General features: G+C 39.7%; 1 protein-coding gene and 3 long non-coding RNA genes across 9 annotated transcripts in view; 2 read left to right on the forward strand and 2 right to left on the reverse strand.

Moving 5' to 3' along the window:
* Positions 1–2,469: 2,469 nt before the first annotated feature.
* On the reverse strand, positions 2,470–5,524 carry LOC145458409 (uncharacterized). Of its 5 annotated transcripts, none has more exons than XR_013921134.1 (6): positions 5,110–5,517; positions 4,974–5,048; positions 4,733–4,916; positions 4,274–4,417; positions 3,936–4,027; positions 2,470–2,616 (listed from the first exon to the last, which is right to left on the reverse strand). XR_013921134.1 is itself a non-coding variant. In XM_080336775.1 (6 exons), exons 4-6 carry the CDS (start codon positions 4,332–4,334, stop codon positions 2,512–2,514), a joined length of 258 nt encoding a protein of 85 aa, XP_080192901.1. In that variant the 5' UTR covers positions 4,335–4,417; positions 4,733–4,916; positions 4,974–5,048; positions 5,110–5,524; the 3' UTR covers positions 2,470–2,511. The 5 variants fall into 5 exon arrangements, 2 of the variants coding, with proteins under 2 accessions (XP_080192901.1, XP_080192900.1); XR_013921133.1 differs by having other exon boundaries at positions 3,936–4,030; XM_080336775.1 differs by having other exon boundaries at positions 5,110–5,524.
* Positions 5,525–9,090: 3,566 nt separating this feature from the next.
* Positions 9,091–12,046, forward strand: LOC145458413 (uncharacterized). Its single transcript, XR_013921139.1, has 2 exons — positions 9,091–10,472; positions 11,781–12,046. It is a non-coding gene; the product is annotated as an uncharacterized LOC145458413 (long non-coding RNA).
* A 351-nt stretch (positions 12,047–12,397) lies between these two features.
* Positions 12,398–14,463, forward strand: LOC145458411 (uncharacterized). The gene is made up of 2 exons (XR_013921136.1): positions 12,398–13,392; positions 14,286–14,463. It is a non-coding gene; the product is annotated as an uncharacterized LOC145458411 (long non-coding RNA).
* Positions 14,464–16,754: 2,291 nt separating this feature from the next.
* The window catches only part of LOC145458412 (uncharacterized), a 222,961-nt gene continuing 213,620 nt past the window's right edge, over positions 16,755–26,095 (reverse strand). Inside the window, exons 2-3 of one of the 2 annotated variants that reach the window (XR_013921138.1) lie at positions 18,890–19,297; positions 16,755–17,777 (exon numbers count right to left, since the gene is read on the reverse strand). This is a non-coding gene — a long non-coding RNA (uncharacterized LOC145458412). Of the gene's footprint in view, positions 17,778–18,889; positions 19,891–26,095 lie in introns of both variants that reach the window. The other variant, XR_013921137.1, reaches the window with a different exon arrangement.

The raw sequence follows: 26,095 nt of genomic DNA on the forward strand, positions 1-26,095 counted from the left end.
TGGGGTGATCAGCAGGCCGTGTTATTTTTGGCATTTCAGGAGCCAGATGCCAAAACTGCCAAAAATAAAAATTCGAAAATGCCAAAAATAAGCAATTTTTGGCATATGCCAAAAATAACACGGCCTGCCAAATAGTGTATTTTGTTTATGGTGTTGTGTTAACAGGACCGCGTTACAAGCGAGAAGAGCGTTTCTGAAAGGCAGGTTTCTTAATCTGGTTCCTGCCCACCCATTAGGGGTGAAAGCATGGTGTCCTAAATGGTGTGGGCACAGCCAGATTGAACGGCTGACTGCATTTGGTTTACGTCATACTTTCCATTTGTCCAAAGGCAATCTTACGACCAGTTTTGACCGGCTTGTCGAGCGCTAAATTTGATGAAAGGGGTATCAATGAGAAGCTGCCGCAGTGCTAATTATTAAAATATAAATAATATTCTGCTCATGGAACTGGAACCCTCAAAATCAACCACGATTTTTGCATTGTGATCGAGTTGAACATAGTGACCCCACAAACTGTCTGGCTATTTCTGAGCTGCATAGTCTCGTTTTGCGAGACAGTCTTGTTGCGTCAATGTTTAACAAGCTAACCTTCTCAGGACTCTTCCACGCGAGTTGGTAATATTAAAGCCACCTGAAGTGACAAAAGTCCTCCGAAAATATATCGGTAGACTGAAGGAGAAATGATAGTCGCGCTACTAAATAGAATGTGTACAGAGACAACACAGGAAACTCCTGGAAAAGGATCGGGAAGAAAATTCGAGACGGACTTTCAGCATTCCCGTGGCCACTTACTGGCCACGGATAATTTCGTGGCCGGCCACAGATATTCCGTGGCCGGCCATGAAAAGTGCTATTCTATGGCCGGCCATGGTGATTTTCATGGCCGGCCATGAAATTTCAGTATGGCCGGCCATGAAATCTCCATGGCCGGCCATGTCAAACTCATTCTCATGGCCGGCCATGACTAAATTTCATGGCCGGCCAGAGCCAAATTTCATGGCCGGCTGCAATATATCAAGTTAGTATTGATGATAAGTACTGTATGTGGCCCAATCTTGGTCAAATGCCTGATCAATTATGTTCTATTATATGGGCGTACAGTAAATAGAACTAGGTGAGAGCGAGAGTTTAGCTCAGTTTATATGCATTTTCACCCGAAATACCAGAAGAATAGCGATACAATGAAACGATAGGAAGAAGATGATAACGATCTGGAATATAGTCTCTATATATCAATTAAAAACACAAAAAATGATGTAAAGAATGCATTAAAAAGGGGGATATCCGCTAAATGAAAAAGGAAATAATGGTATAGAAAGCTAGAAGCGATGAAGACATTATCAAAACTAGTAAATGGTAAGTGTTGATTTGTATCTTTTTTATAGAAATAGACCTAAATATTCGGCTGACACTCGTCACAGCTAATCGTATGCAACTGCATAGAATTGGAAAAAACAATGTATACCAGATATATGTCAGAAAATCTCTTAAGTTCCCCAAAAGCTGTGAGATTCACATGACATTCTGTGGCCGGCCACAGAACAGATTAGAGCTCGCTGTGGCCGGTGCTTCCCCAGCTCTGATATTGATTTTCAACCGTAAGATGTGCAATGTGCATTGTGCAGTTGCAATCGATTGTATAGTTAGTTATATTTTGTAAATATGCAAACCTACGATTGAACAATATGATGATGATAATGTCCTTCATTTTTCAACCATGTTTATCGGTTATGATGAGTCTGCGATGCGAATAAGTAATACATATATATTTGAAATTTGATCATGCAGTTTAAGGATGTTTGTAGGGGCAGTTTAAAATCTTTCGTGGATTGCCCTGATGAATTTATGAATAATACAATACTGTACTGGGAATTTGTCTTAATTCACTGCCGATTTTCGATTTACGCTTAAGTAGACTCGACTATAAACCTCCTTGAATGCATAATCTGTTCCATCGAGATACTGGATCGGTCATTTTACCTGTTTTCTTGTTTTCAATACTAAATACCGCAATGAAAGTACCCGAACGAAACAATTAGGGAATCAAAGAACCAAGAATATGTGGAAAATACTGTTTCAAGTTCCAGAAAAGCTGTGAAATCCACATAACATTCTGTGGCCGGCCACAGAGCAGCTCGCAGCTCGCTGTGGCCGGTGCTTCCCCCGATCTGATATGTCTTTCCAACGCTATCCCAGCAAACACAGAATATATTGCAGATATATTTTGTATATGACTCAACTACTTCAAAATATATCTAGTCATATGTACTGTTTATATAAATCTGTCGACACATTTGCACATATATAGGACATCTTCAAAGATACCTGTATGACATTGTCATGATATCTTGCTTGACCCTAGATGAACCCTGACCCTAGGTGACCCCTGACCCTGGTTGGGTACCTGGACCTGCCACATCCTGCACCGCCCTTATCAATGAAGACTGACTGATGATTTTACAAATCATGCATGGCTTTGTTCGTGTATTAAATCAGCACAGAAATGCGCAATCACTTCAGCAAATATTGCTGCCTAAGCATAAGTTCGAAATCGTTGTCGGAATTGTCAGACTCTGTGATGACAGCCTTGCTCCTGTTATCTTCTTTATCGCCACCCTATAACATAAATGAGTAAATTACTACAATTGATTATTATCACTGTAGAACAGAAGTCGTTATGTGTTTGGTTGTGGGTAAAATGGGATGGTGATCTGAGTTACATTAAAGGGGCACTGCGCTCTAAAAATGATGTGGTCTCAAATTGAAGGTAAAAACGAATAAAAATTTTTGGCCGCGGCCATTTCCTTCAGAACGCCACCGTATTGGAGCTGCAATTTATTGAAATTTCTACAAGACCAGCTGCCGCGGCTGCTTAACCCGTTACATGGCACGATGTCTTCACCGTCGCACTTGCTCGACGCGATTAGGCAGTCACGCAGAGAACGAATTTTAGATAGTTGTTAGCCGATGTTATGAAGGAAAGGTGTCTAAGTTTCGTTCTCTGCGTGACTGCCTTATCGCGTCGAGCAAGTGCGACGATGAAGACATCGTGCCATGCAACGGGTTAAGCAGCCGCGGCAGCTGGTCTTGTAGAAATTTCGATAAATTGCAGCTCCATTACGGAGGCGTTCTGAAGGAAATGGCTGCGGCCAAAAATTTTTGTTCGTTTTTACCTTCAATTTGAGACCACATCATTTTTAGAGCCCAGTGCCCCTTTAACCAAAAGACCTCAAGCCCTCTTTCAAAAGCGACATGACCTTTACTTTTACACTGAAGATATAATTAACGCAGTTACGCTTTCAAAATGAGAAACCAGAACCTGTTCAAGTTCAATAATACCTGTCAATATAGAGAAGATTTTCATGCTATTGGCGTCAAGAAGACGTGCTTCTGGGAACGGATTTCAAAAACCTATCGTTTGGGCACGGGGTGAAGATTGTTCTTTACATTATCATTTTATTATTAATATGGTAATAGTTGCCTGTGAGAGGCTGATGTGATAATGATCGCTCATTCCATGTACGGCATAGTAAATATATGCAATGGTTCGCAAACTGGGGTCTGCGAGACAATTTTTATGACTGCAAAGTACCTTCCAAAAATTCACACGATCCAGAAATTTTCGAATATTTTAATTCCCAGAGTATAAAATTTTTTAGACAGGTTATTGTCTGAACCAAAATCGAAGTTGCTTAAAATTATTTTGTAAATCAACATGAAGTAGAGTTATTCAAATTAAATTTTATTCTCCCCGTGCGAGACAAATGCGACCCGCGGAGGGAAATTGTCACGTAAATTTTCTCGTAAAGTTTGGGGACCACTGATATACAATGTTCTGAAGATGAGCGGCAAGAACAATTCACTTACAGTCCACTCATATCATAAAAGACACAACTGTCACACCACACAATCATCAAACTTAATAACAAAATTACCTTGCAAGATCCAGCAACAGTTAGAGATCTTGCAACCTGATCTTTAGTTCTTTTATCTGGGATCTCGAGGTCAGGATGAGCCGATCTGCATGCTTCTAAAAAGTGATATAATTAGATGAAGATATCCACTGTCCAGTCACAGTCATGGTATATTATACATCAGCCATCAGACAACGAACAAAACTCGTCAACAACTAGAGTACTAAAGTAGATAACTTTGCACATCAGTGACGACATATGACATCAAACGATTAAAATGTTGAAAAGTCGAGGCTTCGGCTCAACTTTTCTTTACGTTGATTACGTTCAATTTCCGTCAATAACCGTTGATAACTTACGTCTAATAGTCTTTTCAAGTGTCACTCTTGCTTTTTTGACCCTTAAGACTAGGATTTCCATACTTTCTTTACAGCTATGCTGGTCATCATATTTTCGACAGTTTCCGGCAATTGTACACCCCGGAATCCCATTAAAGCGGCTACCTGTAACAACATTATATTAGTGGTACACAATACAGATGGTACTGCCTTGCATTAATGGTTTGCACCAGAATTAACAATGACATTTATGGGCATTCTAGATAAACCCATCCACACCATAAATTTCATGGTCACGCTCATCAAAGGCTTGGTTGACTTTGCGATTTCGCAATAAATCACATTGACAATTCAATTTTGGATAATAGAACTAATTTCGAGAAGGACCCCTGCTGTGTCTGAAAATGATTCCTTGGTGTCGGCGGACACCCCTGATTTAGACTGTCAATCGCTTTGTTCGAATGAGAAACAAAAACATACCAGTTCAGACTTTGCCGTTGTTCAAAGGTGTTCCAGCTGTGACAAGGTTTCACAGGGATCTTCAATTATATCTTTCAGCAAAATTGGGGCACTCGATTGAGATCTTTTGGAGTAATTGTCGATATGATGTCTGAGGAAATCCATCATCTGGTTTTTCTGCAACTTTATGTCTTTGATGCACAAGCTAAAAAGGATTCGATTACAAGGAAGTTGGATTGATCTTCCTATGTGATAAACTTACCATTACTTTATGACAGGCCGCGTTGTTGATGGTCAAAATTTTGTAGTTCAGCGATGATTTCAAATGAAGGAGCATCTGAAAAACAGCGAGACTTTATTCTCAAATTCGAGATCGCATCAAAGTGCTAGGAACTTACTGCAGGACTTAGATCTCTGGCCGTTACATTCAATGATGGGATTATGCCATTCTTGAACACTCTTTTCGCTAATGATGGCAAACTTGCATTGCGAGCATCATTGATATCACTCCTGCTTGCCAGAATCATAAGATGACCGCATTCTTGAAATTGGCATGTCTTGTATCTGAATACTTGGATTACGTTTCTTCCTTGCAGGAAAAACATCATCTACAAATTATAAACGTTTTACATATATATATACCATATTGCACAGAATAAAAGGGTATACTTTGACCATCAGTTGACGCCGAACTATTCAAAAATTGTTTGTTCCGCTGACGTTTTCGTTTTGGCCGCTGCGCTTCATTTTCAGTCCAGACTATGACAAAGACGTGGGCAAGCCACTACTCTCCGCAATTTTATTATATCACTAAAAGCTACGTTCCGTACATCTAAAACAGATGGATAATGTAGATGGCAAGGTAGGCCCACTTGGAAAACAGTACGCTAATTCTGAGTTTATAACTTAGTAAACTTACTGGATGAGCATTTCATCTGTATCTTTTATACAGAGACCAATTGCGATTACCATATTATGGTTGCTTTTTGTTCTTTGCCTTACCGTGCTATTTGCATTCTTACGCAACCACCAGCCATGCAATTCTATTATAGATACAAACAATTTTGCACAATTCACAATTCATAAGATATAAGCTAGGAATCAATGAGATCACTTCTACATCGGTTTTCCAGCTTTTATGTATTACAGCAACAGCAACCGGTTGTTCTTGTTCAACAAAAAGCACAACAGCAAATGATTGCTCGATTTATTGATCGACTAATACCCACCTATATTCATTTACAGCAAATCCTTCACTATGATTATATAAGAAGCATATATAAATTACCTTGCCCAGTGAAGTTTTCGGTATTCTTATATAGAAATATGCTTGGATTAGCCTCGATTAACTGCGATTTCCCTGAACGCTACTAAAACCAAAACGACAACGATATCTGCACTGCAAGCCGCCATTATCAGAGCGCTTCTGTCTTTTGTCTGGCGGTTTGAAACCTGCGCGCCGAAACGGGTGTTCGCGTGGGGAGAAAGTGCCTCAAGCCATTGAGTCACTCGGCTACGACGGCTAGACGGCTACACTACGGAGTACGGATGAGCAGCCGGATGGTTTTCAGCGTAGCCGGAGTAGATCCGGATTCTGAATTTGCTTTGACAGTCGGATTGTAGCAGGATTTTTCTATTGAACTATCAAATAGTATAGCATTATTTTGGCAGCAGTTTTTCGGGTTACGCAGAATTCATAAGATTTTCAAATTGCCGCCTGGATTCGGATTCCAAAATTTGGGATGGCCAAGAATCAAAATATCTGCAAAATCACGCGAAAGCGGCGTGTGACAAAAGGAAAAAGATTCTATCATAGCAATTTACAACGATGTAAATTGCTATGATTCGATAGTGGCAATTATGGTGACATATCACCCCATAAGAGTAAGACATCAATAAAATTGATAATATAGATAAATTATACCATAAAATGAAACAATAATCGAATTTGATTCCTCACAAATGTATTTTCGGCATTTTGACGAAATTTGTTGGATAAGAAAAAGATGTACTCAAGATACGTTTCCGGACAAGATATGCACAAACACAATTTTGAGATAATTAGGATAACAAAAAGATATCCGAACATGTTCGAAATATATCTCGTGTTTGCTGGGATAGGACACCCTATAGTTTGTTATCTTTCGTATAGCTGAATAGCTGTGAATTGGATAATGCCAGGCTGATACAATCCTTCCTTTCTGTATCAGGTCTATGATGAGTCCGCGATATACGGTTATATACATATTTGATTATCGTACTGCTATACAATACATACGACGTTCGAGATCCTCAACATCAATGGAACTTGCACTCATTTGCACGATGAGAATTGTGTCGATGAATCTAAGAATATTTCTATGCTGTAGCAGCACGTGAACTTGACACACTGCAGATGTGCTGTGGATGTAGAATAAAGGCAACGATGTAGCCTAACCTACCGGTAATACTGGTAAAATGTGGGGCTTTGTTCCCAGAAATTTGATTTTGGTCCCGTTCCCGATTCTATATAATTTGTATGTATAATGCATATTAAATATCCAACTAGGTGCCGTTCTTCCAGGTTGAAGCAAATAATGTACGAATGAGATGCATGTCGCAGTCACTAACGATGCCGTGTTTGCCAGAGGATACTTGATTACTTGACTGCAAGGATCGTTTTGTATTGCATGTCGTTGTTAGATCAATTTGCTAACCGATGTGGTGGGCATAGGACGTAAATGTGCCTGCTATATAATTAAATTACTGTTATAATAATAGATAACTTCAGATACTTTGCGTCATCTAAGGCAGCATCATCGATCGATGCGACATCAAATGCAGCGCCATCGATCGATGAAAAAATGCCCATGCCAAGCCTGCGAATTGACCAATAGGCATGATATATTTGTGGTTGATGCAGGGAACAATGTGCAATTCAGCGAACAATCTTGATGACACAGACAAGTCCCAATCGTTCATTATAATTCGACATTTGAATGCGGTGCAAATACTTATCGCCGTGTAAAGTGCATCTGATCTCTCGTGCCCCTGGGTGTTTTCTGTGAAAAGCATGTACCGGACACATTGCATTCATGCAACTACTTGAATAGGAATTATGAATGATTGTAATATCATATCTTCAATTGCTTCAGATTTTGTGAAATTGGTAACGGAATAAACAAACTTTTTGTAGCAAAATATGACGGTTTCTTTATGTAAAAAACTAAAGAGGGACAGGGAGTCAGATTATCTACGTTTGCATCACTAATGGGCTTGGGCGATGGAGCTGCGAAGAAACTGCAAGGTTATCGAGTCTGCACCACGGTTTTATCTTTCCACGCAATCCCACTGCGTTGATCGCCTGGCGTGGAAGCTGTGTGGACACCAGTTTTAATGTAAAGACGTTTGTCTGACCGAGCAATAAGATGTACGCAGTACGCTCATACATTACTCTATCAAATATTTATCTAGATTCTAGAAAGTTCAAGGAACGTATGTTTCGGTGTTAGTTTACAACGCACCGTCTCAGAGTACTTTTTCAATAGTCAGTGAGAATTAAATTCATTTCTACAGCGAACAGAGAAGGTAACACGTGTAAAGCCGTGCAAATTTTGAACCCATCCCTAAACTACTCAATAAAGTGGTAATGTAACTTATTAGGTACGTGCGATAATATAGTGGAAGTCGTCTATACAAACCTTGCCACCAGCAAGTTCGTATTGCAAATGAAGAAGATCTACTTGACTATTGTCAAATTGGATGCAAAGGGCGGATTTTGATCCAACTAGATGTGCCAAAATCACGAACTGGCCATGAACTCGTGGCCGGCCACGATGAATTCTTATGGCCGGCCATGAAATTCACTGTGGCCGGCCACGAGACAACGCATTTTCATGGCCGGCCACGAGATATTCGTGGCCGGCCACAAAAAAATCTGTGGCCAGTAAGTGGCCACGGGAAAGCTGAGACCCCTACTGGAAAATTCTTTCCGCGATGAGATCGATGCCACTGGCCAAGTGATCTCTTTTCATGATGCATGGAAGCCGGTTCGGCCCTTCAAAGATTTTGAAGCTCTGAAAACCTTTTGTGGATGACTGGAAACATTCTTTCCCTCAACGGCTACTGTTGAAGCCGATATTTCCCAAATTCGCTGGGTGAGAAATGAATTTAGGAGAAACTTAGCTGACCTGACTTTGGATGCACTGTTACAGTGCAAACGATTTAAGTCTATTCAACAGCTGTAACAATCAGCTGTTGAGCGTGTTTGTTAGGCTTTTCTTTTTTTTTCGCTTATTGGCCCCGATTCCGATGGATACTGCACATTTTGTGGTTTCGTTTGATATTATTAATCTATGAAATCGTTAGGTTTTTTCTTCTTCTTATTGTTTATTGGCACTGCCCAGCAAACACAAAACCGTAAAAGGATCATCCGGGATCATCTCGATTAGGTTCTGATTTTCTAAGTGTCGAGGGAATGTCTAAAATACGTAGTAGGATGGTCTTGTGGTTATATTCAATCAGAATAAATTCATACTCGGTGTTGTTCCATCTCATGCATTAGGCTTCGTTATATCCGGTAGTTAACCTAATAATGCAAATTTTCTATCTCTCGCGGGTACGACTAAAATACGTAGAAAGGATGACTTTGTCGGTACATTCAATCACGATGAATTCTATCCGGTTTTGTTCGATCTCATGCGGTAGCTTCGTTCTATCCATTAGAAAACAATGTTCTCTCTTCGTTTTATTGCGTGAGGATGTCACCGGTGTTGTATATTCGTGTTGTTGCTCTAAGGTCGAATAGTTTTGTTTTCCTCTGATATATATGATCTTCATTATATATATATTCGCTCTTTCGGTAATCTCGCATGGTCAACGAGTATGGTTAATAGTTTTATTCAGAGAATAACTAAATAAGTGATATGTTGTACGTTTAGGAATATGATTATCGATGCGTGACTTCTAGAATATTTCGGCGATTCAAATTTACGTCATCGCGCCATACAAAGATTTGAAGCGCAACAGGTCGCAGCCAGGCATAGTTCGCTCTTTCTGTATGGTAAATGCCGTAAATATATAGGAATTGTGACTGACTGAGGTAGCGGGTTAAAGGTATATATGCAGTAGCATATAGCTTATGGGGTATTTCGAATTGCCTGTAGTATATGACGCCTAGAGCTGTTTGACTTTCTGCAAAACAGGTGTAGACAACTATAGAAAAGTTTCAGCTTTTCCAGGTTAGAATTAGAGCTAAACCGTTTTTCCGAATTAGATTACAATTATATTGCTGGCATTTCGCTCTAATTTAGTGAAATTAGACCACTATAATTCGCTTCAAACATCTGAATTACCGGTACCTATACCTACGGTATATCATAATATTTATGCTTGAATTTTCTAGGTATATAAGTCATATAGATACATTCCTGTAGAACACTGATTCATGATTTTATAAAAGTTGGTGCAAGAATGGAAATTTTCAACTTGATGTTGATTAATGGAGCAAAATTTGATATTTGAGTGCAATTATACCTCGAATCCAGTGACAAGATTATTAATCGTTGAAACCAAACGCAGCTTGATTATGTTGGCCAGAGAATTTGGCTAGCCAGACCATATTGATGGAATATGGTCACAGTAAGATAATATTTTGGGCTATTTTACATGAACTTTCCAACATTTGATTTGATATGTCCACTAAAACAGTTGTTATTCTGCTTTCGAATAAGACCTTAATTGCTGGTTTCAATGGTAACTGTGTTTGTCAAAGGCTGCAAAGGTAATTTCTTTTCCTTGTTAGATGTTTATTTGTTTGTTTGTGGTGTTCATGGTGGTGGTTCGACTACACTGGTCATTTTACACAAGGCCGGTTCTTATTATTATTATTCCGTATATGCCCGATTACCAGTGAACTCGGCACTTGGTGAATTCGGCCGCACAAACTCGGCACTTGGTGAATTCGGCCGTGGTAGATCTCGTAGCGGTACCGGTCACCATGATTGGTTACTGGAATGTTTGCCGGTGAACTTGGCACTTTGAGTGGTTGTCAATGTTGTACGGCGGTCAGGGCATGCGTAGATCACACAGTCACGGCGTGATTAGATCACAGATTGCGTAATTGCGGGAAATAACGCGACGCTCTTCACTTGGTGAACTCGGCCCTTGGAGGAATTGGCACTAGAACACCTTCGCATTAGAAATGCATTTAGTATGAATGAACAGTATCAAAAAGGAAATTTAAACGTGTCGTGGCTCGTGGTAGATCTCGTAATCTTGGGATCCTTCAACCGTGTTATCTAGACACCCTAATCCCAGAGTGGAATCGTCTCTCCAAAGGCAAAAAATAATTTATTTTGACGTGATCATGCGAAACATTTGTTGATGAGGAACACTGGCTTGTCGTGATCGATAAACGAAGAAGCGCCGCTTGATGTTCCACAGTTTTGATCTCACATACAACGCCAAAATCCATCTTCTCAAAACTTACACGACACAGGCCCGTGACTCACGCCATCGATTCCAAGCAGACCGCGCGTGGTCGGTATATGAGCGCTGTGTTATTTCCCGTGGCTACGCAATCCGTGATCTAATCACGCCGTGACTGCGCGATCTACGGATGCCCTGACCTCCTTACAAGATTGACGAATCACTTGATAATACTATTATTAGTTTGATAATTCATATTAATAGCTGTAAATACACTTCATTTCAAAATTTCCCGAGGGCCGAATTCACCAAGTGCCGAGTTTGTGCGGCCGAATTCACCAAGTGCCGGGTGCATCGGCAACCATCTGCCCACTTACAGCACGGCCCACTCCTAGGCTTTTTAAGACATGGCTATGCGAATCAGATGGCGAGGAGGAGCCTAGATAAACGGCCAACACTTCGGTAGGAATTATGGAGTCGACGTGTCACGCTCGAACCCGCAATTCATTGGTGTTTAGCTATAATGGAACGTACCACTACGTTTCCTCGCCATACCTTGTAAAATGAGACCGTAGCATTTGGCATTTCGTGTGGCAATTGACTTTTGTGTGGAAAATTGTGTTCGTTTTAGAACTTACCCGAAACTTTTATTCCGCCATAGATTGTATATGATAAAACAATATCGGAATTGATCCTAGAAGAATTCCAAAGCAACTCACCACAAAGGAGGATTTAAAGAAGTTTGATGGAAAATTGAATGAAAGCAAAAGCCTTTGCCAGAGATGTGGTATGTTGAATCTGTTTTGGTATTTTTAAATAGGCCTACTTTGTTGTGCCGATAGCAGACAGTATATATAAACGTAAGATGTGGAAGCTATTAAGGTGTTTTTAGAAATTCAGTCAGTCAAAGTGGACGATCGTATTGCTTGGATTATATTTAGGCTTATTTTAGCATCTTTGAGATGCAACTCTAAACGTGGACGGTCATGAACAGTAGGGCTCTTCAAAAATGACTTTTTTTCTCAAATCGTACTGGCTACTTGATAAAATTGTTAGGTTACCTAATTTAATCCTACAAACAAAATATGGTTCAAATCCAGCCAGTATCCGCTTTGCTACAAGAGAAGAAAGTTCCTATTTATTATATAAAAATGAATAATAAAAAATTTGAAGATTTTCTGTTAACCCCATGAAAGTGTCAGGTTGTCTATAGAAACGATGCTCACCAAATTTGGTTCAATTCCAACCAGTGGAAGCGGAGTTACTGCTGTCGAAAAATTTGGATTTTAATAAAATAGTACTTACGGTGAGCACAACTTTAATAAGTAAACAAAGAATCGGTCACCGTAAATACTATTTTATTCAAATCCAAATTTTTCGACGGCAATATCTCCGCTTCCACTGGTTGGAATTGAACCAAATTTGGTGAACATCGTTTCTATAGACAGCCTAACACTTTCATGGGGTGAACAGAAAATTTTCAAATTTTTATTACCTATTTATTTTTATATAATAAATAGAAACTTTCTTCTCCTGTAGCAAAGCGGTTACTGGCTGGAATTGAACCAAATTTTGTGTTTAGGCTTAAATTAGGTAACCTAACAATATTATCAAGTAGCCAGAACGATTTGAGAAAAAAAGTCATATTTTAAGAGCCCTAATGTCCATGTGAGAGAAACGTTTTAGGGTAGGCCTACTCATATGTCTCGCAGCGTTCTCTACATAATTGTCAATTGCGATACAAACTGTTTGCTTGTATTGGTAAAGCCATCCAACTTCGAATTGTAAAATGTTGGGAGTCTTGATATCAAATTTTTGAAAGGTGCACTTTGAGAAGATTTCGGAATCTGTCAAATTATACAAAAATTTAGCAAATTCTTTGACATATTTCATCTATTTGGGACTCGATCAACGTAAAAGAATTGGTAATCATTTTATACAATGTATTGTATTTGTAGTTGAAGTATAGTAATAATTCTTATGGTTACCGCACTTGTAACGATTCACGGCCATAACTGGAATAATTAGAATGATGTAACTTTCAAATTGTCATGCATTTTGCAACCACATTGTTCTCAATTTTCAAGGTGCTGACCATTCGAGGAAGAATCACCCACCGGGAATTCACGATCCGTAAACGCGGCCGACTGTTTCTCTCCTCAAGCGGAAGCGACAGAGAAGAGGAACGAAGAGAAAAAAGGAGCAGAAATAGCAAGAGTGTGACAAGTCGCGTCCGTTCGCTTTAATGCGTATTTCCATCCGCGAAGTAGTAGGTGGGAAAACTAATGGGCGTTTGGTTAGGGCTTATATAAGGTTGACTCCAGCGCTGTATTTGCTTAATGTTGCTATGAAATAGGGGTGGTGTCATTTGGTATCAATATTGCCTATTGAAAGACCATTTGTTAGTGGTCATGGATTTGTTCGGCCAGTATGCAGTAATTTCTGATGGTCACTTCCCGGGCTTCTGTTCTCTAACCCCTCATGATTGTTATTCTGCTTCTAGTAAGACTGTCGATTCTAATGTTTTATCGTATCATTTGTCGGAGGTTTCGCTCGCTTTATTTACAACGTTTTGCTCTCTGCTAGGTCAATTACTGGCTGAGTATCACTACAGCCTAAGAAACTGCACTAATTCTCATTTTAATGTCTTGCTGGTTATCTTGCTGTCAATTCTAATAATTTATTAATGTCTATACCAGTGCCGCCACTCAAATGTTTTGTTCTCTGTACACAATATTGTTAGGTCTTTAGCTTTCCAGGCAGAGTATCATTCCACTTTCTAGACTTGAGTATATATCTCTCCAACTAGCTGCCAAATAACTGATTCATTTGGATTGTTGAATTGATCATTTTGGACAGAATGTGAAGAAATTTTAGTCAAGAATTCTTTTTGTGTTAGTGGCTGTTTTCAAAGAGTGCTGAAGTAGTCATCGTTGATCTTGATAATCAAGTAGAAGTGACGATTGAAGTCAGTTCTCTAGTCATATAATATTAAAAAATATAATAATAAAACTTGAAAACTTGAGTGGAAATAGTTCAGAATCGAATCCATTTTAGTAAGTATGGGCGAAAAAAATGTAGGAGTCATTCGTTAGTCGCTACCTCTGCCATTTTCGCAGTACGAATGTCTTAGCTATTAATCATCATTTTCATTTTATTTCTGCAGGGTGTTGAGAAAAAAGGCCGCATGCTGGTTATTTAACTGGCTCATCAGAAGATGAAACCTGATGATAAGGACTGTTTTCACTTTCTTTCTAAAGACATTCGTTCGTTTGTTCGTTTTATTTTTTACAATGGCATTATTGCCAATTCGTTTGAAATTAAATTATCACAAATGTGATTAATATGTAGTAAATAATGTGGTGTGTGTACGCAGCCGTGATCAGGTTAAGCCCATAGTGGTAGAAAACAGGTTATTATATCAGGAGGATCTTCTTCTAACGTAGGATCTACATTCTACTCACCATGTTTAAAGGCTGTAGCATCTGCATAATATTTACATTATTGAAGGACATGGAAAAGACGTTGAATTGAGTCGACACAAAATCCCCCTTTCTACGACCTGCCGAGATCTAATATCTACTATATCGGCTCGGCTTTTCTACATCTTTGGTCTGTACTGTGTTTGCTGGGTGATTATACGTGGATGCTTCACATTTTCGGTGTCTTTCGACAAACTAGCCCAAATAAAGCGTTTTTGTGACTAATTCGAGGCTGAAACCATCTATTTAGAGGACGATGCCAAAACTGCCAAAAATAAAAATCGAAAAATGCCAAAAATAAGTTATTTTTGGCAGTTTTGGCATATGCCAAAAATAACACGGCCTGGTGATCAGTGGTTCTGCCACTGATTAGTTTCATGTTTTTAAATACTGCAGCAGCCACGTAGACGTTTCCCAAGTTGTATGTTTTGTCAAAGCCGAGAACCGCATTACCTGTAACGCATTGATTTTTCAGATCTATCATTTGTTCGTCAGTGTACAAAATTATGCTAGGGCAATGATATATATACAATGATTGGAAACTGCCACGCCCCTTAACGCTATAAGATAGTTTCCCGGCGAAATCAGTCCGTCGCGGGATATGCTTGAGTACAGAAACGGGATTGCGTATGTCGACTGTGGTGGGGTGCTGCGATCGGCCTTGCTGGCATACTAATTCACTGATTTTCCCCAATCGGTTTAGTTTTTGTTGGTTTCTTGAGCATAGTGAGGCAGTGGTGCATAATAGGATGTAATACAACTTTTAACAATGCACATTTATCAAAGTACAGACTAGCTGCGAGGCATTTTAGCATCAGTTGCAACCATGCATGTACGACACAGTCTAAAGAATTTATAGATACTGTGGGTGAGCGTCAATATAGATGTGCAGAACCTGGAAGGATTGTTGAAAGAGGATTTGAAATTTTTCTGGCAGCATTTACGTCACCTGATTTTTTAAAAGAGAAGGGTTGATTACGATAATTGTGTGAGCAACTAAGTTGTTTTAGATAGTATATATTGTAATATTGTGAGGCCGAATTCACCAAGGGCCGAGTTAACTGGCAACTATTGTACCAATATAGCGATTGTACCTTCATAATATAAAATCGGAACTAACCGAAAACTATCATTGTACTGATTGCTAAAATGCTAACATATATAACTTTTTACTTGATCAGGCCGTTGAATCCACATCAATGATGAGAATCGGCATTGTTCCAAAGAATATACCATCGGCAAAACAATGCACTAGAACAGTGGTTCCCAACGTGGGCGATTTGGCGGTCTAGGGTGGGTGAAAATGGCGAAGGGGGCGAAAATGGACAAAGGAGGCGATGGGGGGGGGGGGGGGCGAAAATAGCGAAGGGGGCGATAGGGGGGCAATGACGAGTTAAAACGGCTATGTTGGAGTCAAGTCAGAGAAATAACCTTTTTTTTTATTTTTAGTCATCCCACGAAAATTCAGTTGCAAAAGTGGAAAATTCGAAGTGGAACGGAAAAGTTGACCTTTTTTTTTTTAGTCAACCAGCCGGTGATGACTGTTTGTATACCGGTTTTTCGGTTCACAAAATTTGGAGGGCGATGATCGGCGTTGAGCATGAAAAGGGGGCGATGAGTCGAAAAAGGTTGGGAACCACTGCACTAGAATGACATTTAGGATAATCACTCCATAGTTAGTATTGTTCACATCGACCTGGCGTGATATGTCGTACTTCTCTCAATAGTTGAATCTTTCACACCGGGGTGTCCGAAAACATCTACCAATGCCCATTTATTCAAAATATACCTGGTAAACGTTTTGGCACTTCTTTGATATGAACTACCCGTTGTGAGGTGCTCCCCATGAATTGCCTGTAAACCTTGAAAATTAACATGGAGTACTCGTTAAGATTGATAGCTGGAAGGATTGTACAAAATAGATGATTTATGCATTTGCGAGCAACATTCTATGGTGTCTTATTCATTGAAAGGTTAGGAAATGATTTTGTAACCTTCGTCATTGTATAGTGTGTACGTCTATGGTTTTTTATGTATAACCTTCATAACTTTTCGCCATTTGCATCACGCTTTATGACCTGAGCATGAGCATCAACTTGCATTGTATGTGCTGCTACCCAGGTTATTTTTCCAGCAATGTAACTCCACAATCATCCAATGCAAAATCTCTCTTGAATATGCACATTGCTCATATACATTGCATATGCGGCAGTACGGAAAATACTTGACGGATTGAATAAATAACTTGATTTCAATTGTAGTTGACTGGCAAAACTGTGACATAACAAATTCCCATTCTGTAAATGTCTAATGCATAAATTTTTTACAGGATCGTTGTCCATTCTAACTTTCAAGAAAAGATTGTTCGTGTATTGAAACAGCCGCAAAGCAACCCAAAGCCGCAAGGAAATTGAAAAGGATTCAGGGATCTTAATAAAAGTGCAAATCATTATCTTGTGGGATTTCGGCACGCCAGGCCGTCCATGAGAAGCAACCATGTCATGTTCCACTTTGCTTCAGACATTAAGATATTTCCAAAGATTGTAGTCAAAATGAATAATACTTTGACGAATGGTGCCGGATTGGATTGATACTCATTGGATCGATTGATGCAGAGAAAAATAGTCTTGCTGAAAGAAAATACATATTATTCGAGTACGAGAGGTGAAGAGATGGACACTACAATGCAACCTGTGGATAATTTCGTGTGCCTTGTGAATATGACAACCAAGTTCAGCTACAACTGCCATTTAAAGCCATATTACATTCCAGATAATATTGCTTCACTTGTACTAGCTGGAAAAAGATATGCCGCTACTGCAAAACTGGAGATATTCTTATGCCGCAGAAACAGCAACGAAATTCGTGAGCAGGGAAGCTTATCAAAGAGACAAGAAAACAACAACAATGATAAATTTGATACGGACATTTTTGCCAACCATCGAGCAGACTACCTCATTATCACCAAGAGATTGAGTCTTGATCCGTTATTGGAATCATTTTTATCCTGATCAGGAAATCTGGCCGCACCTGCGATATGGTAATTTTCAAAGAATAATTGATTTCTAAAGAGGCTTGAAACATACTAGTGTTCAAATGCCATGGTACTTGATGCTTGAATGCCCTCCGATGTTCAACGTCATGTGAGATCGCTGCTCTACCATCCAACTGCTGTCCTGTTATTGTCATTAAGAGAGGATAGTCATTAAGAGAGGATAAGAAAGCTCGAAAAAATAACATTTGAGAATATATATTTTTGTTACGTGACAAGAAACATTGACGTTATCAACTACTAGGCACAGTTATTCGATTGTTCATAATAGCACAGCACAGTTTCACAAATTACAACAAAAATAGATGCAGACAGTACATTTATCGAATGGCTTAAACCAGGGCTGGCCAACCTTTTTGGCCTAAGGGCCACATTTGATTGACGAACTTTTGTGCAGGCCACTAAGCGCGAAAATTTTTTGAAGTTCGTAGATCAATAATATTGTCGCTTGACTGTATTGCGGGTCTGCTGTATATCGCTGGGCTAAGTTTGCAAGGATTGGGCTATTCGGCGCATGGACATATCGATATCGAAAGCTGTGACCAACATGCGCCAATCATGTCCTGCCTAGGTTACATGGTCGACGGTCTTACTGCGAGCGCAAACGCAAGGTCGCATATGTTGAACGACACTTTGTCTCGTAATCGCGAATATAGTTAGACTCAAGCTGATACATTAGGTGTTCTTCCATTTTCACAAAAGGGCAACAATATTAAAAACAAGAAATCGAGTGGCAACATATTGCGCTAAGCTTGTAGAAATTTTTACCTTTGATAAATCTATCGCAAATTATTCTGCTTTATTGTAGTGTACGAAGATATACCAATATGTGAATGACTGATGGATCTGTCAATGCGTCGGAACTGATATTCTAGTCATCACATCTCAAGTATTGCGGCCAGACTAATCAAATTTTGGTTGGCCTTGCAAGCTTAAAATCTGTGCAATCCATTATATTAGAAATTTCGGATATTACCTCGCGGGCCACTCAAAACCTTCTCGCGGGCCACCGGGCCACGGGTTGGCCGGCCCTGGCTTGAACATAGGTACATCTGATATTGTAATTTGCATAAACAAGAAAATCCCTTTTTGCTACATATTCACTTGACTTAAATGCTTTCCGTTGACTAGGATTTTGGTTCTTGTTATTCTGAATTTAGATGACAACAAGTCTGACATGATAACAAAAGTTGTTTATACAGTTTTTAAGTGTTATAGTAAATGAAATATCCATACCCTGTATAAAATTTTCAATGATATTATGGTGTTGGTATCCTCATTGAAATTTAGACACGACTAGTATCAGAGCATTTAGGAGTCCATGAAGAGGTGAGGTATTTAAGCTGTTCAAAATCCTGCTTCTGTAATACCCATGCGATGACACATTGTTATGATGCTCGGATTCGATCAACTTCTTCCATGATCACCTCGACCGTTGAGGGCATAGATGGTGATGTGGAGATGGAGATTTGTTGAGTGAAGGGGATTGTTGGATAGTCTCTATCCCGTCCCATTCTTCGAAGTCACCATCTTGCAAGTCAACTATGACTGTAAGAGTTGACAAACTGGACTGGACATGGACAACATCACAATTTAATGACTATACAAAGTATATGCTGTGAACAATCATTTATAGATCATTGGCTGTGCACAAGTCTATCAAACCTGACATGGACAGTGGCAGGAACTTTCTACCTATTGTGGGTCGCTCTTGCGCACACATACACTTATAAGATATACCATCATATCATGGTAAATTGTACCGTAGTTTGAAAAAGTAGGTTAAGACCAGGTTTTGCAGACGTTTCTTAGTCAATTGGATGTTGAAATCTACTTGTTGAAGCAGAAAATGAACGGTCTGAAAAGTACTCGAGTAGTATGAAGAAATGAGTTAGACTTTACTTTGTATTCATCTGTTAGTCAATTGTATACTGTATCTACAAGCTGCTGACGATTACTCCTGATATGTATCAAACAAAAATATTTTTATTTTTATTCAATTGTATATATGAGCATTCGGATCACAAGATGAATCTCCGTAACAAAGGAATAATGACTATTATTACTTCAAAAACGTGATGCTTTATGCGATATCCTCAAGTAGGTTTTGCCTACTTTCACAACTTCAGAAGGCCTGACTTCAGAGTCAGTTTTAGAACCTGCCTGAATTGACTTGAAAAAATTAGAAATGACTTCGTGACTAGATTAAAAATTTGCAATGACTTGAAGATAGTGACCTGATCCCAACTCTAGCTCGTACTATGAAGTATCCACCTTTATTTGATACTGCGAGACCACCTCCGATCATAGTGTTCATCACGTAGGCACACTGGTACATCAGTTTCGTCTGAATATTAAGCCATGCTACTGGTATTGGCCAAAACCTGTACAGTATGCACACATTTCACGTGCAAAATAGGTCTCGATAAAAAACTTTTCACTACATTAACGCCAGTTCCTGAAGAAAGATTGCTGGCGAACCGTTTGTTTACATCGATTTCATTCCTGTAGTGAAGCATGACTCGCGACGCGCTCAAACGCAGAGCTCACTGGAGTTTCCAATCATTGTATATATATCATTGTGCTAGGGGGACTGTCTTCAGAATGGATTACCTTTTTAACAAAACTGGATGTCTGTGCCATGTTGAACACTTGCAGTATTTCGTCAGCAAACCCTCCCTTAGTATAAATCTTCTTGTCAGATTGCTCATGTTTTGTCCGATATTTGGTATGGTGGATTTGATATGGGTTTCGTGGCCTGTTCGTGCAGTCTGTCGCCTCCGTTTGCAACTTGCCGTAAAGTATATTTGCGGGAATATAGGGGCATTTCTCTTTTATTTCAGCCATAATGTTAGGATGCGTCCGAATATAGGTTTCCTTATTTTTACGGCTGTTTCCGTGAGCTTGGCATTCCTGTGTCTCACCTTTATATTCAACAAGAGCTACGGGGGGGCGCATTTTCATCTTCGATCCAGGAAATTCTTTTTTTTAATTTGTTTCCTTTCAGGGTTGCGTAATACCTTCCAACTTTAATAACGCTTTTAGGATCTGGTTGGGGCGAGAGCTCGTGATATCCTCGCTGGTCTGAGTCGGGCATCCAGTAGTTTATACAAGTCTGATGGCAACAAAGAAGGTTTGTCACTACAGGGCACTTATAGCTACACTGACTTCATTTTAAATCTGGATTACTCATACGACGCACGTTGGCCATTTATATATGAATTTCGTCAATAATATTGATATAGTTGCACATTTTATATCATACATTTATCGTTTCTCCAACCATTTGATCGATTTACAGATAGAGCTTATGGGAGGGGTGTCTTTGAACATTTAGCGCAAGTAATTGATATAATGATTAATCGGGTGGGCGCAGCATTGTTATCACTTTGTTGCAAGTTGTTATTACTTGACCTCCCATCAGGTTTGTCACAAAAGTCAAAATTTATTGGAATTCTCTAAACGTACGAAAAAAATTGTGAGACACACACGATTCCAAAGGTCTTTTTTTTATTTAAAGAAAAATTTGGCACTTACCACCTGTTGGTCTTTTACACCACGGACAATAATGGCGTAAGTAGAAATGAAAAGCAGTCAATGATGGCGTACGTCTTGGTTAGAAAGACATAATACCGTTCAAAATCGCGTCGCGGGCCACATTTGGCGCAATCTCGGCGACGACGAACTATGTTCGCAAATCAAAATATCGAAGTGATTATATTGGAATCTGCTTTGTATATGACAGCGATTTCAAGTTTCAAGTCAGCCCTTTCTTATCTTTTGATAACTCGAGCCTTGACACACATCTTCTGAACGTTATGTTTTAGCATTAGCGGATATATCAATTAGGCTAGGCCTACGCCAATTACGGTTTGAGGCGAACCGCGCAGATTCGATGTTATTCAGTTTCAAGATGTCACTCAACTTATTCAACGGTAGAGTTGATGGAGAGGGCAAGTGAATGACGTGTCCACGGCCGCACAAATTTCCTTCTATGGCCGCTGGTTGGCCACCCCTGGTTTACACGAATGGAAATTTCAAATTAAGTAGGCCTACCTTCCCAAGTGAATAGTATATTGATATTGAAATGAACCCGAATATTTTCAGCTGACACTCGTCATTTTGATAAAAGTCGGTCTCTACCGTCAATCAATCAGGTTTATTATTATTTTCAACGTTTCAAAACATCACAAGACTGCGATACAATGAAAAGATAGGAAGGTGTCGAAACAACTTGGATTAGCCATTAAGATCAGACACCCACCTTAGCCTAGGCGAAGTAAATAAGAGGCATGCACAGTTGCACACTGAATGAAAAGTAATGCAGAGAATATAAGACGCAAGCGACAAAATGGGGTGGCATGTGGCGGAGGGCGAGGTCGATGTTAGGTCGTGGTCCGGTAATCCTGAAGACTGGCTAGTATTGATTTAGAAGAAATTGCTTGTATTTCGACTTGAATGCGTTTCAACCGTCAACACGAAATCTTTCGTCTTTTCGCGCTCACAACAGGCAAATGCCATAAACATTTGTTAGATAATCTTGCTTGCTCAAAAATAATCGAGGTGACAGGTTTCTTGTCTTCGGGAGACGCAGTCCACACTTCATTTGGGGGCCTTGGAGTCAATTGATAAGTTCACAGACAGAGCACTATCTGACACCAATGGAATGCGAAATGGTGTACTTTTTTGCCAGCGTACCCACGCCCGGTCGTGTATTTTCCTCGCGAATCCTACACTGGAATGTATAAAGACTTCGACGTCCATTCAATTCAACGTAGGCCTAATAATATAAATAATATGATTAGTTATAAATAATTTGCGTTTGTGGCCATGCAATCTTCAGGTCTTCCCGTCAAGAATCGCGTAGTATGTAGCGAGATAGTCGAAGTGCTTGAGTAGCCGAGTGCAGGTCAAGTCAATACCAATAAGATTGATTCAAGTCGAGTCACCAAAAATCCTGTCATTACATTACCCTAGTTTCGGCCCCCGAGCGGCATCGTCGGCAATGTCGGAATTGTCGGCAATGGCGGCATTGTCGGCAATGTCGGCATTGGCGACATTGGTGACATAGCCGACATTGGTGACATTGGTGACATTGGTGACATTGGCGACATTGGCGACATTGACAAAATAGATAGACGTCGACATTGGCGACATTGGTGACATTGGCGACATTGGCGACATGTACAAATCAACGACACCCCGATACAATGAATAGATAGGAAGGTGTCAAAACGACTTGGAGTAATAGGAATCAGGCACCCACCTTAGCCTAGGCCAGGGGAGGAAAACATACAGCCCGCTGGCCGGTTGATAATGTGGCCCGCTGGCCGGTCAATTCCGAGAAAACCCTTACCGAGAATGGACACCACCGAGAATGCAATGTATGCAATGCAGGCATGTTAGGTCGTGTGCATGCAGAGGTGGTCAAAGTAGTCAAGAAAGCTACTCAAGTAGAAGTAGAAGTAACGACGACAAAATCTACTTAGGTACGAGTAGAAGTACTTCATCCACAATCAACCTAAAACTACTTGAAGTAGAAGTAGAATTGACCGACTTCAAATCTACTCAAGTAAGTAAGTAGTTGTGAAAATAATCCTATAATTCGTTCACATGGATTGTCAAAGGGTGCAAATTGAGCTATGCGAAAGGTGTCGAGCTCGATTCATATTGATGCATACCAGTAGGTGTCCAATTTTCGACAGCACAAGCAAGCATTCGTCCGCATCATGGCATGAAAATGAGAGTATTGATATCGAAATACGATATTAATCCTCTGCTTTCCCGAACAGCACGTTTTAGAAAATATCATGGTATGGCGCCCTCCCCCCATATTATAAGGCCCGTAGTTTAGTCGTAGAGCAATACGGAGAAGTTGTACTGTGTAAATACTTCGCGCAATTAAGTAAACGTTAATGAAAAATATAGTGAACCGGAAAAATGCCGTATTGTGTAGCTTTATTTCCAGAAATTAACGGCATTACTACACTTGCTTTTATACTTCAGCATGTATGTTATTCAATCAAAAGAACTGATATTAATTAGAACTCAAAGTATATGATACTGGGAATTGAAAGGGAATTATAAATACTACTTCTACAAGGCGAACATGTATTTCATGTATTTAGTCCAGAAAGTTTCAAAGGTGGTAATGTGGTATGGTAAAACTGCTCTAAAACTAAAAAAAGTCAGAGTCCACTTTTCTAGATTAGGACACGCCATGGACATGCTGGATTACGATATGATAAGTAAATGCTAGTTTGCGAAATATCAGTTTCAAACGTTGTGATGAGCCATATATACCGTGATGAAATATTTCATATGGGCGAAGAGTGACAATGTGGTGTGAACGGAGCCACGCCAACCCGCTACCTAAATTATATTCAACGATACTTTCGTGTAATCATACTGGTATCACCGTATCCCCTGCGCGCGAAGCGCGACAAAAATTCTGAGCTTTACTCAACTTTTATGAACATTTAATGTTTATACCCCGTGAAAACAGTCCCGAAAATCCTCAAACGATCTCCCTGAATGGAGGATTGAACTACTTCTACTTGACAAAATGAAAATAGCGAAAAGTAAGTAAGTAGATCACAAAATATTTCCAAGTAGAAGTAAAAGTAGCGAAAATCGGATCTACTTGAGTAAGTACCAGAAGTAGAGGAAAACTACTCAAGTACCTCGAAAAAGTAGAAGTACTTCGTTACTGACCACCTCCGTGTGCATGTGTGCATGACGGCTTTGCCACATTCGGTGTCGATTCTCAGATATAAATTTCTCGACAACGCGTTCTCAGTAAGTTCGATTCTTGGCATAGGCCGTTCTCGGTAATGTCCAGTTGTCCATCCATGTCCATTCTCTGTATTGGTATAGGGTTCTATACCAATACCGAGAAAACCATCACTAAAAATGGACAACGGGGGGGCTTCAAGAATGACTTTTTTTTCTCAAATCGTACTGGCTACTTGATAAAATTGTTAGGTTAGCCCAGGGGTTCTCAAAGGGTGGGCCAAGGCCCACTGGTGCGCCACAGGGGCATTTGAGGTGGGCCACAAAGCTACTTGGAAAATTTTGGAATTAATGTGAGTTTAGGTATATTTGTTACGTTAATCGCTAAAAATTATTCATATTATCGAATGATACATAGGCTGCGTATAGCTTTTCACCCGACTATGATGAGACGTAGTGGCACGTATGGAGTCTGCGGCCTTTTCAACTGGCTATGACAACTTACTGCTAACAGCAACTAAATTAATTTCTAGTTTATAATAACTGGAACGTAATGCTGGAGTAACCAAGTAATCCGACAGGGGCTGGGGTGGTATGCAGTTGAAAGGGGTGTGCAATAAAATCGGAATGAATTAGCCTATACTTATTGATACATATATTTACTATAGGCTACTGAGGCAAGCCGTATTATTGTATGATAAACATAGCCATAATTGCAAATTATTAGCAACTTATTGTGGAGGTATACCGCACCACCGCAACGAATCGTAATGGATTGAGGATTTAGCAGAGCTCATTAATATTTGGAGTAGGTTTAAAATGCCGCCCTGATTTCATTGTACATAATGTGAGAGTCACATGAATTGATTGTATCAATGGATTGAATATTCTGACATCGCAACTTCAGTTGGTTTGGCACAAGATGTGTTATTGCATGCATATTAAAAAAAATCTTTTCTCCACTTTTCTGTAGAACCCCGTTCACCAATGAATGGTTGGGAGCTCACCCAGAATGATTATATTATTCCCCATAATAGTGGAGCTAAAATTCCAATCACACAATGGATGCGTGGATTTGATCATTGTGTTTCGCGATGCGAATGGAGCAGCGGTCGATCATAACATACACAGGAGTTTCAGCCTATGATTTACCAAGGCCGTAACTGCTGCACCCCTACCCGCGATTGCGGGACCTTGGAGGGTCCAAGATTATTTCGTTGGTCGTTTGTTGGAGGATATTTATTCGACTTCAAAATTTACGTCGCGATTGATTGGGCCGAAAGGTCTACATTTAAATATAAGCAGTAAATTAAGAGAAAAATGCGCATATTTCATTGAAATAGGCATATAGGCGCAGTCGATTACCACGCCTTGAACAGGATTTTGACTCCAAGATAAGAGGTGGGCCACAGCGCATTTTCAAACCGGAAAATGGGCCACGGCCAAGAAAAGGCTGAGAACCCCTGGGAGCCTATCTAATTTAAGCCTTCACACCAAATTTGGTTCAATTCCAACCAGTAGTCACATTGCTACAGGAGAAGAAAGTTTATATTTACGATATACAAATAAATAACAAAAAAAATTGTAAATTTTCTGTTCACCCCATGAAAGTGTTGGGTTGTCTATAGAAACGATGTTCATTGTTTTTCTCTTTCGGCTTTCCGCCATAATTTATTGCTTTAAAATTTCAATACAAATAAATTCAACCTA

This window comes from Botryllus schlosseri, chromosome 16 (assembly GCF_051294905.1).
Source record: "Botryllus schlosseri isolate E-star chromosome 16, Bs_hap1, whole genome shotgun sequence".
NCBI lineage: Eukaryota > Metazoa > Chordata > Ascidiacea > Stolidobranchia > Styelidae > Botryllus > Botryllus schlosseri.